Source organism: Myripristis murdjan, chromosome 7 (genome assembly GCF_902150065.1).
Source record: "Myripristis murdjan chromosome 7, fMyrMur1.1, whole genome shotgun sequence".
NCBI classification, from domain to species: domain Eukaryota; kingdom Metazoa; phylum Chordata; class Actinopteri; order Holocentriformes; family Holocentridae; genus Myripristis; species Myripristis murdjan.
The window spans coordinates 17,457,580-17,473,889 of NC_043986.1; the positions used below are offsets into that span (position 1 = coordinate 17,457,580).

The window sequence follows — 16,310 nt, forward strand, 5'->3', positions numbered from 1 at the left end:
GTGTGTGTGTGTGTGTGTGTGTGTGTGTGTGTGTGTGTGGGCTGGAAAATCGGCCATGACCCATTGTAAACAGCAGATCAGCACTGGGAGACAATCAGAGAGACATGCCCTTCAGCTTTCCACAATTTTTAGCTTTGTGAGTATGTTCTATATGCTGCATGTGCTGACATCACGTGTTAAAGGGTCCATGCTATCATGTCTGGTTAAATCAGATGTTTGAGGACGAGAGAACAACCATGCCTTACGGGAGCGCGTGTGTATGTGCATGAGAACATGCACGTATATGTGTACATGCCATGCCCGTGTGAAAGAGAAAGAGAGAAACCCACTCGTGGATGTCACATGTATTCACGTTTGTAATGTCATGCGCTATTACATAACAACTTGTCATGGTCTGAGGTGTGAGCATTACCCAGCATTACAGCATTACTCAACCTGCTCCCTCTGTCTCTCTCGTGCTATTTTCTACCCGCATCCTCCCATATCCTACTTCCCTGTGCTGTGTTATCTCCAGGTCAACAGTGGGACAGCCCGCTGTGTCTTGCTGCCTCCCCAGGGAGGGTAAGGGTAAAGTAGGTTGGGAGAGGGTATACAGCTACTCCCTGCCCCTGGGGTTTAAGCTCATGCTGATGCTGTTTGTGCTGTTTATGTGTGAGCGTACTCATCCATGTGTGTGTATTTGGTTTGTATGTGGACGTGTGCCTTTTTATCCTGGCTAAAAGCTCCCGGGGCCTTGTTGTGACTCCTGCCCGCTCTCCTGTCAGGGACACAAGTGACGCAGCCCAGGGATGAGCAGAGAGTCACCCCATCTGCTCCTCATCTGTCCGCCTCCTCATCTCGCCTTTCTCCACTTCCTCAGCATTATTGTTCTGTCCGTGTGACTGGCCATTTTCTCTTCTCCTGCATGGCCTGCTCTTGTCATATCGCAGTCAATCAGTTGACAAATCTTAGCATTTTTCATTCTCTCATTTCCCCTTCTCCATCATCTGATTCTCACCACCATCCTTACTCTACCCTATTTCCTCTCCTTGATAGCAACTGCCTATATTCTTTTAATCTCTTATTACATCCATCTTGTGCCTTCCATTTCCTCTTTCTCATGCTCATGACTATTGCTCCATCAATGCTCCAGTTCCCTCCTCTTCCCCCAGCCTGCATTTTCTTCCCACACGCCCATCCTCCCTTTTCCTGTGACCTCCGTCCTCTCCAACCATTCTGTACATACAGCCCCTCCAGCACTTTTATTTTTATATCTAACCTCTGGTTTTCATTATGCTGTAATTGCTTCATCCTGTTCTGGTTAGTGAAAGATGTTGTCTTTAAAAAGTATGTGCTGATGCTGTACAGAAGACCTGCTGACGGTGCTTTGTGGGTGCAGGTCAACCAATTTTCTTAGCTCATTGGACTCTGCTCTGTTTATTACAACTAAGCGTCTGACTCTAACCTGACCTCTGACTCTACACACTTTAATATCCTCTACACTTTCACCTATTGCCCCTTGGCAACTTGACCTCACCTCAACAACTGACCGCCACCTTCACTTTCTCCGTGCTGCCACCAGGTCATCACAGATGTGTCAGGGAATGCTAATGTTAATGCGATGTTCACCAGCTGCATGAATGAATGAATGAATAAATAAATAAATAAATAAACTCCTGAGGTGTAATATTTTTCAAACTTTATCAAATGTGCCCATGTGCAATTTCAAAGATGCTGGTTTCAAAAGAGCACTGTTTACTGTTTGTATCAATTTGGCGATGTCAGGGATTTTTAGCAGAAACATACTCCTCAGAAATTGCTTAGTCCACACAGTGTCACCTCATATTCCTCCAGTCAATATGCTGCACAGCGGGGAGTAATGATACATTTCATGTCCCCATTACAAGCTGTCAGCCACTTTTAATCAATGAGGGATGTTGCTGTTCCATAAACTATGTGCTGATGCTCTGTGAAACCTGCAAACTGTGCAGCCTGACCATAGGCTTAGTCATAACTCAAAAAAACTGTCTGCTGTTTTCATTCTGAGTGGTAAAATAGCCCTCCTGATAATGGATAACGAAGGCAAAATAGTGTGATGTGGCTTTATCTTCTTTCCATCGTTCATTCATTATTTTCAGGTTAACTTTATAGCTTTAAAATTAAAACCTTGGTGGCTGTCATTTTAAAACTTCAATTATTTAACCCTCTTTTTTTTCCTTTTGATAGTATGAGTCCCCCCCCCATGTGTTTAGAAAATCACCCACTTTAAACAGTTGTTTCTGAAAATACTGTAATTCTAATAACAACATTCAAGTGCTTTGGATTTCATTACTCCTCTACCAAGCATGTCATTTAATGTGTTTTCACTGGCCCCTAGTGGCAACATTTGGAACTGCAGCGAAACCAGAACAGTGCAGCAGGAAATGAACACAGTGGCCAAAGGAGAAATACATTTCATTTTTACACATGTGAAACAAAAGTTTTCAAAAACATATAGCACCAAGATGACGTACAGTATTTTTAAAGGATCAGACAAGTGTCCACACAGAGGGTGTCGAGTGTGCTTGTCAGTAGAAACCCGTAGCAGCTTATTAGTCCCATATCATTCACTTCATTTTGTTATGATTTTTACACAAAAAAACTCTAATATAAACAGTTTATCATAACAATGCAGTCACTTCATATAAGTTAAAAAAGTTAAAATGTGAAAACAAAACAATCATGATCAGAGAGAAAAAAAATGCCCTATAGAATAAAATCTCAAGGGAAAATATTGCCCAGCTATACAACCATAGGTGTATCTCACTACTCTACTCTTGTGTCTGCCTCTCCTCTACTCACTTCACTGAGCTGAAAACCCAGGACAGCTGGAGGCTCTAGGCTGGGGGCTTATGGGAAATTGCTTTCACCGGTCCAGTTAATTTGCATCAGCACATATGGGGGAGGGGAAATGAAAGTGGGCGCTGAAAGAGCGAGGAGAGAAACAGAGGAAGTCATTTGAGCCTAATGAGATGCACACACAAGTTTGTTTTTTGTTCTGTAGCTTAGATGCTACTGGTCTCCATTTGGGTTCGCTGTTCCCTTGGCTGCACAATCTTTGATGTCTTCCTTAAGCTCAGCTAGCTGGTCCGAATGGTTGGCCAGGGTGCCATTCACCTCGGCCAGGTAGGAGTCTGAGTGTCTCTCCAGCTCGGCCCTGATCCTCTCCAGGTGCTCTGCCAGCTCGCCTAGGCTGCTGCACTGGCCCTCTACCTGGCTCACTCTGCTGTCCACCTCCTTCACCTCCTTCTGTACTCCCAGCGCTGTGCTGCGACAGCCCTGCAGCTCCCCAGCCAGCCTCCTCTTCAAGGCCACTAGCTCTGACTTCAGCTGTGCCAGCCGCCGCTCCCCAGCCCCCAGGAGGGAGGCTTGGTGACCAACGAGCTTGGTGATGCCCTGCACCTGGTTTAGGAGCTGGTTCTCTCTTTGCTCCCAGCTAGTATTGGCATGGCCCACCTCCCTAGCGATGAAGCTAACAGAGTCCCTCAGGCCCTTCAGGGTGCGATTCACTGAGTTGATGTTGACTTTGAGCAGGGTGATCTCTCCTTGGACTGAGCCCTCCGTGTCCTCCTGCATGATACGGAAAAGCAGGTTCTGCAGGGTGTTGTTCAGACGGTCCAGTTGATCAGCATGGGAATCCAGGCGGGTAGTCATCTTCTTCTCCATCCCCTCACACTCTTCTTCCACCTCGGCTATACTCACACCTCCTGCTGGTGGCGTGGATGGAGAGCAAGAGGAAGTGCAAAGAAGCTCCAAGTCAATTAACTGTTTCTGGATGCCATCCAGGTCTCCCTCCACTCTCCTCCTCACCGACTCAATCTCTGTCTCCAGAGCTGGGACCACCTGGCCCTCCAGCAGCGCCGGGGCAGTGGCATTGCTCAGCTCCTCCACAGCCACAAACACTCTCTCCTCCAGGGTTTTAAGCTTGTCCTCCAGCATGCTCTTGAAGCCATCCAGGCCTCCAGGGAGCCCTCCTATTCCATCCAAGCCGCCCTCAGTAGCATTGAGACGGCCCTCCATGTCTATAAGACGGGTCTCAATCAGCGTCTCCACATGGATGGTCTGGTCAGTGAGGGCCGTTTGAAGCTGTCTCTGAGACTCTGTCAGACCTTTGACGGACTCCTCTAGTAACAACACCCGGTGGGACAAACTGTTCACCTGTAATAATCATGAAATTATTAGTCCATTAGTAAAACAATGAACATGTCAGTCATATGTAAATCAGTGGTTTAATGCAAGTCAAAACACTGGCCTGTCATTTTGTATTTCATTTAATCCATGATCCATGATGTAGATTTCTCACTTGTTCAAAGACACAGCCTGAAAAGTATTTGGCTTAAGATTTGTCTACAACTTGGGTACATTCACACTGTGTTCTGGAAACGCGCTTCCTCCTTTCAGGTACTTGCACACCCACATTTATCTAATCTGATCTCTTATGTACCTCCTTGCAGCTCTCGATCACAGGGCACTGGTTACTTTACTGTCCCTGCTATCAAAAAATCAAGCTGAAGAGCATTTTCATCCCTTGTCCTTGATATCAATTCCCTTTGATGATTAGAAAAGCTAATTGTAGAGACCTTTAAAGCCAACCTCAAAACATAATTATTATCACTGTTATTTAAACAACCCTTGCACTGTGTAGCTCAGGGCAAAAAGTCTATTGCTCTACCTTAGATTAGGCATTATCACAGAAATCTGCCACTGGCAACCCAGTGTAGGGCTCCTCCTGGTTGCTGCACATCTAGATTTACTTTCTGTCAGCTGTCTATATGAGTGTGTTCCTTACTGAATATGTCTGCATTGAATGTGTAGGCCATACAATGTGTGTGGCTATCTGTGTGTCTTTCCTTTTCTTAGATGCTGCTGGCTGAATTGCATCCTACCAAATATAGTTTCACATGTATCTGAGTGTTACAGCTACCTGTCCACAGCAGCTCTCAGTAAGAGTGAGGCCCTGGATCTGAGCTTGCAGAGAGCCCAACTCCTCTCTAAGGTCCGTCTCTCTTCCATCCAAAGACTGCTGCATCTGCTCCTGGCCGTCCATGTGCTCCTTATGACACTGCTTCTGCACCTCCCCAATCTTCTCATTACAGTGGGTCTCTAGACCCGTCAGACGGCGCTCAAACCCATCCAGGATCTCAGCCCGCACCCCAGCCAGTTTGGCGTCCACGAGTTCCTCCAGCAGAGTGGTGGAGCTAGGGTGTGAGATGGGTTTGCCGGTGGCTGCATCCAACAGTCTCTTCAGCTGACCATCGTGACCCAGGACCATTCCCTGGAGGGAAGGAGCGATGGGTGAAGAGGAGGAGGAAAAAGGAGCGCACAAGGGAGAGAAACAAGAGAAACAGATACATTGATTAAGCTGTACTATTTAACTCAGCTGATCTTAGCAATATCAAAGTAGCACAGTACCTGAATCTCCTCCAAGATGTGAGTCTTGGCCCGAAGCTCATCCTTCACTTCTGTTACCCTGCCTGCTAGATCTCCAAAGCCAATGAAGCGCTCTCCTCCCTCCAGCCCATCAGGTGTCCCATCTGGGATCACCCCAAAACCCACTTTGGAGTCAGACACACGGGGACTAGTGAGCAGGGAGTCCAGGATCTTGCTAGTGTCATCTCGGAGGGATGTGCGCAAGCGCTCCTCCAGGCCAGCCACAACTCCATTAAGAGTGTCTAGACCCTGGGTGAGGCGACGTAGGTCCTCCTCCATACGGTCCAGACGTTCACCAGTCACTCCTGAAATCCCAAACTTATTTCCTGCAATATGGAGAGAGGAGATATGTAGAAGTAGTAGCATACATACATGTGTAGCCATTGTAGACTTTCTAGGCGATTGATTTTATTGGGAAAATCCTGCAGTACTGATGGACACAGCATTCAAGGATTCTACAGTGGCAACCACTACAATCCTGATGAATGATGATGGGAAAAAATGGTGTGTCCTCTGTACTTTAAAATCACCGGGGTCTGGCTTACCATAGTTAGGTTTTCCACTCCCAGGAGGCAGCTGTCCTGAGGGAATTGGTCTATGGTCAGGCACACTGGGGAAGGGCCTGCCTGGCTCCAGGTGGCCTGCTCCAGGCTTGTGGTCCAGGGGGGGTCTGGGACCGAGGGGGAAGCCCTTCATCCCTGGTCGGTGGGGCAGGGCCTTGAAGGGTGGCATCATGACATCAGGCAGGGAGGTCGGCCCGTCATAGCAGTTATCTCCAGAGTAGCCAGGACAACATTTCCACTCCAGCTCAGTCACTGTCTTAATGCCCACCTTGTATGTGGGCTTGTAGAAAGTCCTGTACCTACAGGTAGCATGATAGAAAACAATGTTGCTATCAGAGGTGAAGAGTAACAACTGTGACAGTGATGCAATATATGATCCTGTCAGTTGTGCTGCATTTGTGTGTACTAATTAGAAGTGTGGAGCAAGTACAGAGGATGGATAGATGGGCACTGTTCTCTATGGGATTAAGCATGGATTACAGAAAGATTAGGAGATTAAAATAAAGTGTAATGTAAACGATGTGGCTTTCAGAAGATTGAACTTAGGTCAGCACCACACCTCAGAGTGTTATCTTGTTTGAATGAAATTTATTTTTGATTTAGAATCAAAATCTCTCTCTCTCTCTCTCTCTCTCTCTCTTACTCACACGCACACACAAACAGTGATTCATCTGTCTGTTTTGAGGTGAAAATCCACTCGGGGCTTTTGAAACTCATTTAAAAAAGAATAAAAAATAAATACATATCATCACAAGCATGTCTGTATAAATGCTTATGTCCACTTCCACCTTTACACAATACAAAAACAATTATGATAATCTGGTCATTTCTCTCATTTCACTTTCATTTAATCAAAGTGAAATAATCAAAATATTAGGGTTGATGACAAAAATCACAGATTTTACAGCATTTTTTAAAACAGTAAACACAGTAGCTAATATCTTTTGTTCATACATTAGAGAAACAGTTCAGTTATTATCAAAACTGGGAACATTAACACCATTCTCCCCTAGTGGCCTTTCTATTGCAGAGAATCACTGAGTACAAACACAGATGTGCCTGCAGCTGTGGGCATTAAGATCATAATATGAGTAGTACATAATATGAACACCAGAGGGCAGCAGAATACATCCTCTTATTTATACAGTACTCCATGCCTCAGTTTTTTTTTCTCAATGGAAAGTGGTGATGTTGAAGTTATTATTGACTTCTGTATTTACAGCACAGACATGTTGTGTTGCAAGTTCAAAGCCAAACTCCTCACTGGTCAAATTCTATTACACTGAGACAATCACAATCATCAGTCCTTTGTTATTTGTTGTGGTTGTGTGACAACTTACATGACAACAGGACACTTCTGACCCCAGATGCACTTGGTGGTGTACTCAGCTTTCACATAGGTAGCCATGCCATCCTGCATCGTACATGTGATATTCTTCTGGACCACATAGGCACAGTGGTTTCTGTGAAGATGAAAGAATGAAAATAGATTCGAATGCTTTTTTTTCCCCCCCAGCAATGACGTATCAATGCAAAAATGTCAATTGTGGTTAAACTGTGAAAGAATGACCGAAGAGAAATATTTACAAGAACAACAGCACTTGTTTGATCCTTCCCTATCAAACCCAATGTCTTAGATATTTGTCATTCAAGTTAGAATAAACTGCGCTCTCTTAACTAAACACACAGCTGCACAGCTGAGTGACAAGATCTCAAACAGCACGCAGTCCCATTCACATTGATATTTCCGCTGGAAGCACTGGGGCTACGCCATCTCCTGCTGGGCGATGGCAAAATCCGAGACACCTATTCCTTCCTGAATAGAATTTGTTTTAAATATGAAACCTTACCTCAGCTCAGCCCCTTTCAGTCGGAAATGTGAAAGGTTTTCCTATGTGAACCAACACAAGTCCATGAAATAATGAAAGGCTTGCTATAGTTTTGACAAACAGGGGTCAAAACTTGTATCATCCAGCTCTACAGGAACAGCCTGATTCATACAGTCCTTCAACAACAAAGGATGTGTATTTGGGCATGTTGTCTGTTGGACTGTTTCTACATACATATTGATCATCTTTGTGCTAAATCATCTTGCTGCATACCAGATTTTTGTCCATGATAAATTATTTTTTAATTTCAACCTGCATTTTTTGTTGGCAAGTCTAGGGTGTGTTGGAGGGCTTTTCACAGAGGAGCTCAATATATTATATAATGATGAAAGATGTTTCAATACTTCATCAAAACAAACTTCAGCAAACTGCAACTTAAGGCTCACCACTGGTGTGTATCAGGATGATGAAAAGAGGTGTTAGCTTTGCTGCAAGAGCAAAATTTTAACAAGAAGGGCTTTCTGATTCTCCTATTTTTCCCTTCTTTTTAAGTCTCCTGGTAAAATACTTCAGCACCTGCAACCCCAACCTAAAACAACTTAAAAAAAAAAAAAGTTTTGTTGATTAGTTCAGTGCTATAGAATTATGCTCATTGTGCAAAACTCATATATGCTGACATGTTAAAGGGAAACAGACAATAAAAATCACTGAGACGTGGCCAAATTTGTCTTGAACCCTGGAAGGATTACGTGTCCAGAATCCAACACATATTAAATTCACCATAACTGCTTTGACCATTGGTTGCATCATACTGGACAAACACTCTTTCTCTCCTTCCCTCTCTCCTTCTCACCCTTTACTTTCTCTCTTCATTGCCAATGCAGCTATAGCAACTGCTAAATGTTCCTTGGCTCCTGTGCAACACAGGAAACGATGATCTGTGCTGTTTAGGCTCACATGTGAAGCATTTCTCCCATTCAGAGGGGAGCATTCAGTAACACATGCGATGCTTAATGGTGCTCCACAGCTGCTTCAGGACAAATAGAAAGGAGGGAGACGGGGGCTGAAGAGTGTCTATATGCCAAGTTAACAGGTTCAGAGGACAGCCAGTCGGCGTCTGTAAGAAACCAAGTGCTGACTGTGTTGACAGAGTGCATGTGAGCGCATGTGTGTGTGTCACCACTCTCCCTGTGTTGACGTATGTTAATAGCGGTGGAAGGAAAAGGGCAGGAGTTAGAGTGACAGAGCTCCTTTCATACCAGCCTGACAACCTATTGCCAGGTCATGCGTTGTTAAGGAAGCGGTTAACCACAGTGTGACCTGACCTGATGTGGTATTATGGGATGTCCTTAAGCACTTCAAACTCACACAGCTGATTTATTGAATCACTGTAGAAGAAGTTCAGAAAAAACTACCTGGGATATTGAGATGGTGAGATTGTTAATGCGTATCATAATAATGAAATAAAAAAATAAAATAACAAACAAACAACAAAGATAGATTATGAATAAATAAATAGATGTAGATACATAGTTATAAATAGATAGACAGATAGATAGATTTATTCATGTAATGTGTAGGGCTGCTGCATATTGAGATATGATACAATATGTATTGCAACACATGAGTCACAATACAATTTCTATCATGGTATCTCAATACAGACTTGACTTAGAATGTATAAACTCAGCTTACAACCTACTGCGTAACACTTGGATAGAAAAATTTCCATCCCAATTTATTAAGACAGAACCGGCCCAATGGACATACCTAGCAGTATATTAAAATGTAGCTGTGTATGAAAATGTACCAGTATGTACCTTAATGATACATACTGATACAAGGAGCAGGAGAATTGATATACTGTTGTGAATAATAATAACAACTAGACTTTATAAAGTTTCTGAAGAAACTTTGATGTGCTTGCCTTGCGAGCGCCTGGACATGCGCTAAACCGCCAGCCCTATGCTGTTTGTGGGCTGTGTAGTGTTGTTGCTCTTGCCCAGGCGGGGAGTTGAACCCTGGTCTCCTGCATGGCAGGCAGAGACACTATCCACTGTGCTACTGGGGCTTGTGTGGGCGGAGCCAGAAAAGAGGCTCTATGAAGCACACAGCATGAGTGACAGTGCTGCTTCTGTGAAAAATCACCTAAAAGTAGTGGTCAAACAAATGCTTTTTTGGCAATGATAGTAAGTCCGAGCAGAAAATAAAATGTACCATGAGAAAGGTAAGGCTTTGGGCTTTCAAACTGTGTCAAAATTATTTTCCAACTCCCAAAAATGCCCACCCTAGAGCGAGTTGGAAAAGTGTGTCTTTCTGCTTCTCTCCTGAGACTTTGCATTCCAGATATAATGGGAGTCTATGGGGGAGAGAGCTGGCACTCCTGCCTCGTTAAGGGTCACAGTTTAAAAAGTTGAAGCTACTTTGCTTTTGTATTTACATTTTTCAAAGCAGAACTAGTTTTCCTACTACTTTCCAAAAAATTATGCATGTGGAGTGAAAATTGTGGCCAGGAGAGCAAGTTAAAGACAAAAGTTTTAGGCGAATTTTAAGGGCTGCTCCACTCTAGCCCTCAGGAATGCCACTCTAGCTCACGCAATACACACTCATTCAAAAGTCAGAGGCGGCTCAAAAATAACTCCAAACTTAAACTGTGTTTTATGCCAAACTAAAGCAGACATGAAAAATTGAAGATGACACACATAAAGTTGAACATCTGCTGAGTCATTTAAGCTTTGAATGGAGTCTGTGAGCCAAAGAATGAGGGAGCTGTGAGGCTTTGAAAATGCATGAGTGTCTGCCGATTTCCCATTATTTTTCTATGAGGGCAAAATCGTGATTTAAATCGTGAATTATGAAAAATTGCAAAGTCTGATCGGTTTGAAAATTGACACACCTCTTCATCTCCACAAGATGCACATTTTTCGTATTTGATGCGTGGATGCAGGTCAAAAGCTCTGGGCCCTGGAGCCTTCTGAAGTTTTGGCCATTCATTTCGGATGGCCGGAATTTTCAGGAAAATTGGAATTTTGAGAATTCCGTGGGTCGGATTCCTTATAAAAGTAATAGCACACCTCTCCCAATGGGGCCACACATTTTCCCAATTCATTGTGTGGGCCTAAAACCAAAGCTGTAGGAGGAGTAGCGCGCCGAAAAAGAGTGGAATAATAAAATATAATAATAAAAATAAGAAATATGCAAGATAATAAGATGTGTTGCCTTTTCAAGGCAAGCACATAATAATAGCAATACTCAGCTATGCTGATTTTTTTTGGGGGGAGAGCTCTTGTAATGTGACCTTATTCACATGACAACAGCTACAGAGATGAATGGAGTGAAGCAAAAGTCAGTATAGTGTTACCCAGATAATGTCTCTTCTATGAGGCCCTATAGTGCGTGGTTTAAGAATTAAACTGTAAAATCAAAATGGGATTTAACGGTTATAGTTTCCTCCTCATAAATGACAGATTTACTGACAGCAGTGACAGCAAAAAAAAAAGTTCTTTATGACTTGTCTGTGTACTATGTGCGAGTGGGGGAAAAAAAAAACTGCTATAAGCATATAGGGATGTCTGACAGCTGATGGAGAGCAGACATGTGTAAATGTGTGTGTGTGTGTGTGACCCTTCTACCATTACCCACAGGGGCTGATCAGAGGAGTGAAAACTGACCACGCTCTCCGATTTGTTTGTCAGGTGCACATCTGGGGAGATCCAGCAACCTTCAGTCTCACACACAGTGGCCTCAAATGCAGGAATCCAGATGCACATCAGAAAAAAAAAAAAAACAAAAAACTCTGCAACCTTCCTCTCCTACGCCGAGACACTCCACGTCTCGGCGTATTTCTGCCTTCCTCTCTGTCTCGCTCACTCCAGCTCTGTCTTTACCTCTTTTCACAAGTCTGTCAATGTCATTTGGGTCTGTGTGTGATATTTTATCCTAGCAGGTGTCTTTCAGGCTGTGGAGTTCTGGCTCTCTGAGAATCAAAGCAGAGTGCTCAGATAATCCCTCTCCCTCTGCGCTACAGTGCCGGGTCAGGGCAACAGTCGGTCACCTCCTCCACTGTGAAGAATTGTGTATATTGGAAAAATGAGAAACAGACAAACAGATTTTTATCAGGTGTCAGCGGAGTTTCAACCTGAGAGACAGTGACAGTGAACGTGAGCCCTGCTGAGGAGTGCATGCATGGACGCCCACTCCTACACAGGCACTCATATCACACAGACACACAGGGGAGGGATGGCGCTCTCGGCCCTTTTATCTCACGTCCAGGGAGACCACACAGCTCAGGCATATGAGGATTACAAGAGCTTTATAGCCAGAAATATGAGCCCATGGTGTGTATGCATGTAAGTGGTCAGATGTGAGAACGAGAGTGGGGATATGGTACGGGTAATGCAAGGATAATGTGTTGTCTTGTGTGTGTAGGTGTGTGTGAACGTTATTTTCTTGGCGAAGTTCAGCTGCCGCAGTGTAGGTGAGAACTTTGTTTGGGCTGGTTGTGCGTGGGAGGCTCTCTGGCCTGAAAAAGGCAGTGTGTTAAGCTCAGCACTGGGGAAAAAAGGATGAGAAAGCCTGATCCAGTATGATCTGTGATCAGAGGGAAGAAGAGAAACTCTACCCTGAGCTATTTTCACACCTCATCTCTCAACCATTGTGGCATTTGGAGACCTGGGTTAAACACTGTTTGCAAATACGTTTTGGAAGTTTGTTTTAACATTCCTGTGTGACAGATGGGTGGAGTTGGCCGCTGAGGACAATACAATGAATGCCAGGAAGTTTAGACGATCATAAGACAGCATTTAAAAGCAAATTCAGTTTGCTTTTCAGCGACTGACATCTTACCCAACTCTATCTGAATTATTATAATGTGGCTAAATTCCACCCATCTGGTATTTCATGCAGTTTCAAACAATATTAGACTTATTTGGCATAAGCAGTATTTGCTCATGCAAATATGAATCATCCCCAGCAATTATATAATCCATAATTGTGTTCATGCTGTCCTTTCCTCCTTATTCCACCAAACCCCGTACTGTCTACAAGAGAGACTGTTACAGCGCTGATCCATTAGATGCTTTATTGGAGCCAAAAATGCAAATTGTCCTCCTAAGTGTTGCTAGACAACCGTTGGAAACTTTCTAGTATATTTTAGGTATTTATGATATTCTAGATATTTCTGCCTCATGTGCCATGTGTGAAAAGAACACAGAGTTTTCTTTGTGCTTTACTCTCTCACAAGTCAGCAACTGTAACCAACAAGACAAGTCCCAAATGGTAAGAAAGAAACGTCTCAAATTGGTTCGTACCCTGACTGAATCTCCCAACCCAGATTTGCTCTGTGCACAAAGCTGATTCAGAGTAATCAGTGTAAAAAGGCTCTTGGACCTCACCCAGCCTCACCTGACCTTACCCTCCTCGTCCACAATCAATATACGTCTTCAGCTCCTTCAGCCATGACAGAAAAGTAACAACTGTCTATTCTCCCGACTCACTTGTCCTCTCTCTCCCCCCATGCACTTCCCCTCAAAATGCCAAAATATTGTCTTTTTTCTGTCATTGGAGCATGTCATTTTTTGACTGCCAGTCAGGTCCCACTGTAAATATTTCCAGTATAGCATTACAGTTCTTAAATCCCTTCACAGCCTCCCAGGGGGAAAGCAGAATTCCCATCTCGGTTTCTCATATGGAGCGCTTTGACAAATATTATTGCTGCTAGACCTCCACCCTCTGCTCGGCTCAAAACAACTCACCTTTCTATCCCCCTGTTCTCATGAGCCTACTTTCTTTTTCTCTTTTTCTGCAGTATCTGCAATCTTCCGGCAATCTTTGTTTAATTATCCTCGCGTTGCACAAGTCATGGCTCTGTCTCCATTCCCTCACATCATACAACTTCTCCCATTCTTTCTGTTTCATTTTCTCACGAAGCTCCTCTGTGTTGCCTCATCATGCCCCCGAAATCTTTGGCCTCCTAACCTGCCACTCTCTCCCCCAATGCCTTGGTTGTTTTGACACTGAGGGACTAAAGGGCTCATCCAACTCATTACTAACCAGACTCTCACCTGCAGGGTTCCTGACTGTTTGAACCCAGACCAATACTGCTGGCTCTGACAGATTTATGATTGGGGTGGGCCAGATAGAGAACCATGCAATCTTAAATAGGACCTTTAACTGCCATTTGTTGGGACTAACAAAGCTCCTCCAGGGCCCATCTTTTCCCTCTCGAAGCTTTTAATGAAACTATTTCTAGCCAACTGGCAGGTCATGTAGGCCCCATCGTGCAGGGCTGATTGACGTTGCTCTTGTGGCTCCTGATTAGGGTTAAAGCGAAGTAGTGATACTTCCAGCTCTCTAAGACCAAAGGGATCCCTCTGTCACCCATACACAAGGTCAGCTCCAAGCTAGCTCTGCTCCTTATGCCTTCAAGGCAGTTCATAACTTTTATGTTTGCTCAATTTTTGGCTATTAGCCTGTAATCCTTGCTACGGCAATAAAATTGTGCACATATTGAAATATTTTTAAATTCAATTTCTCATCATTTTTAAGTGGTTAAAATATGACCAGCAAAACCATTTTCTGAGCATAAGTTGCCACACTTCAAAGAACACATTCACATTTATTCTCTGTCGCTGTGTTTTCTTTTGGAAGCAGAGTAAGAGGCTCAAACACCGGTAGTGCAAGACTATACAACAGCTTTGCTTATCCCCAGGCATTTCCTGCACCACATAATCTACTTTAGTAGTAGAAAAGCTGCCCGTGTTTGTGAAATAAAGACATGTTTTTAAACAGAGTACTTAGGCTTCAACACTATATATATTGAGGGGGTGAAATGAATGCCTTTGTGATGTAAACATAAGTAGCCCTTGAATAAACCAAGAGATTGAAGTTCTAAGAAAGATAATAAAGTCGGGTAAATCTTTGCAAATCAAGTGCTGAGAAAAAAATTGGAAAGGTTGGAACTCCATTATGATGGATGAGGGATGTAGTGTCAAAAGTCTGTCATGATGCAAGAATTCAGGCTCAGGCTTTGCCATGTGTTGACATCAAAATCTCACACAGCTCCGCAGAGAGATCTGTCAAAGCGGTGGGTTATAGGGACACGTTGTTGGTCAGGATCTTGGGAGTTTACTGCCCAGCTTCTGGGACCCCTAGCAGGAGTCTGGCTCCATTCTTGTCGTCCCCTGAACCCTCAACACAAACTTACAACACTGGCTCCTGAACCCTGACCTCTACCAACCCAGTGACCTTTCCCCCATGACCTCTGTCCAATACATCATCAAATAACCCCTCAGATATCTCTAATCTGATCAGTGAAGTCATGTGGCATCTGCTGGGATCCTAATTGATTTAATACAACGCCTAATAATGGAGCTTTGAACCTATAGATATCCTTCACCTGTTATTTCATCCCTGTGCTATGTTCCAGTGCACAATGAGTGACAGATGTTTACGAGAGTCTATCATTTGCACTACTCAGTGAGACTTCTTAAATTATCCCAGTAGTGTGCTTGAGTGTAGACTGAAAAAAAGAGAAAACATATTTTCTTAGTCATCATCTGACAAGAGCATACCTAACAGACTAAAACAAATTCTTTAAATTTTTCTAACATAATTTCTTTAATTTCCCCTTACTTTGTGATAAGTAGTTAAAAATGCATGGGGGAATAAAAACACATTTGTAGGAATGCTAGTGAACTTTGTAGCCTTTCCACTAATGGGACTATATGAACTCTATACAGTAGGTCTGTGCCTAGTATTGTAATTGTATGAGATGTCACAATCAATGACTGGAGAGCCATATTTTCTCACAGCAGCAAGTGGTTGAACCGAATGACCGAAACGACTGTGAAATCATATGCTTCACTGCCAAAATGAGTGCGCAGCACACCAACAGCTGAGAATTTTTAGATATCCTGATGGAAATGGGAATGTTTTCGTCCATATGACTGCGGTCAGTAAAAGGAATGGTTAACATTTATATCCTGCATGTACTCAAGTGATTTGTTTGTCAAAAAGACACATAAACAAACATACTCCTGCCTGCGCAAATGCACTCCGATGCACTGCGGACACACACTTTCACTCACAGGCATGTCATTGCACTTGTTATTTTTAAGTCTCTATTTCAACTGACCAGGCAGGCCGACAACAACTGAGCTCATATATCTGTGGTTGTCTGACACTGACACATCCCCAGGGGCCCACTGTGTCCGAGGTGGGTCAATCCTTGCATAAGCACTACAACTGGACGTATCAGACACATCTGGGAAAATATTACCAGCTACAAGCAACGACTGGTCATCTGTCATTATTGATCTTTTGGTTTTGAAAAGAACTGCCAATAATGTCTGGTTAGCCTGAGCCAGCCATCAGTTCCCTTGGGATTCAGGCCTGTAAATGTGCATGCCTGAGAACTTGAGATAAATTGGCTCACTATTGTGGTGTGTGACTATAAATAAATGTATTGGCG

At 43.6% G+C, this 16,310-nt stretch overlaps 1 protein-coding gene across 1 annotated transcript in view; it reads right to left on the reverse strand.

The window, feature by feature from the left end:
- Positions 1 to 2,762: 2,762 nt before the first annotated feature.
- Positions 2,763 to 16,310, reverse strand: part of emilin3b (elastin microfibril interfacer 3b) — a 15,486-nt gene continuing 1,938 nt past the window's right edge. Inside the window, exons 2-6 of the mRNA XM_030055357.1 lie at positions 7,352 to 7,474; positions 5,994 to 6,310; positions 5,431 to 5,774; positions 4,943 to 5,293; positions 2,763 to 4,176 (exon numbers count right to left, since the gene is read on the reverse strand). Coding sequence (XP_029911217.1) covers positions 3,031 to 4,176; positions 4,943 to 5,293; positions 5,431 to 5,774; positions 5,994 to 6,310; positions 7,352 to 7,474 — 2,281 coding nt within the window. The 3' untranslated portion in view covers positions 2,763 to 3,030. The remainder of the gene's footprint in view (positions 4,177 to 4,942; positions 5,294 to 5,430; positions 5,775 to 5,993; positions 6,311 to 7,351; positions 7,475 to 16,310) is intronic.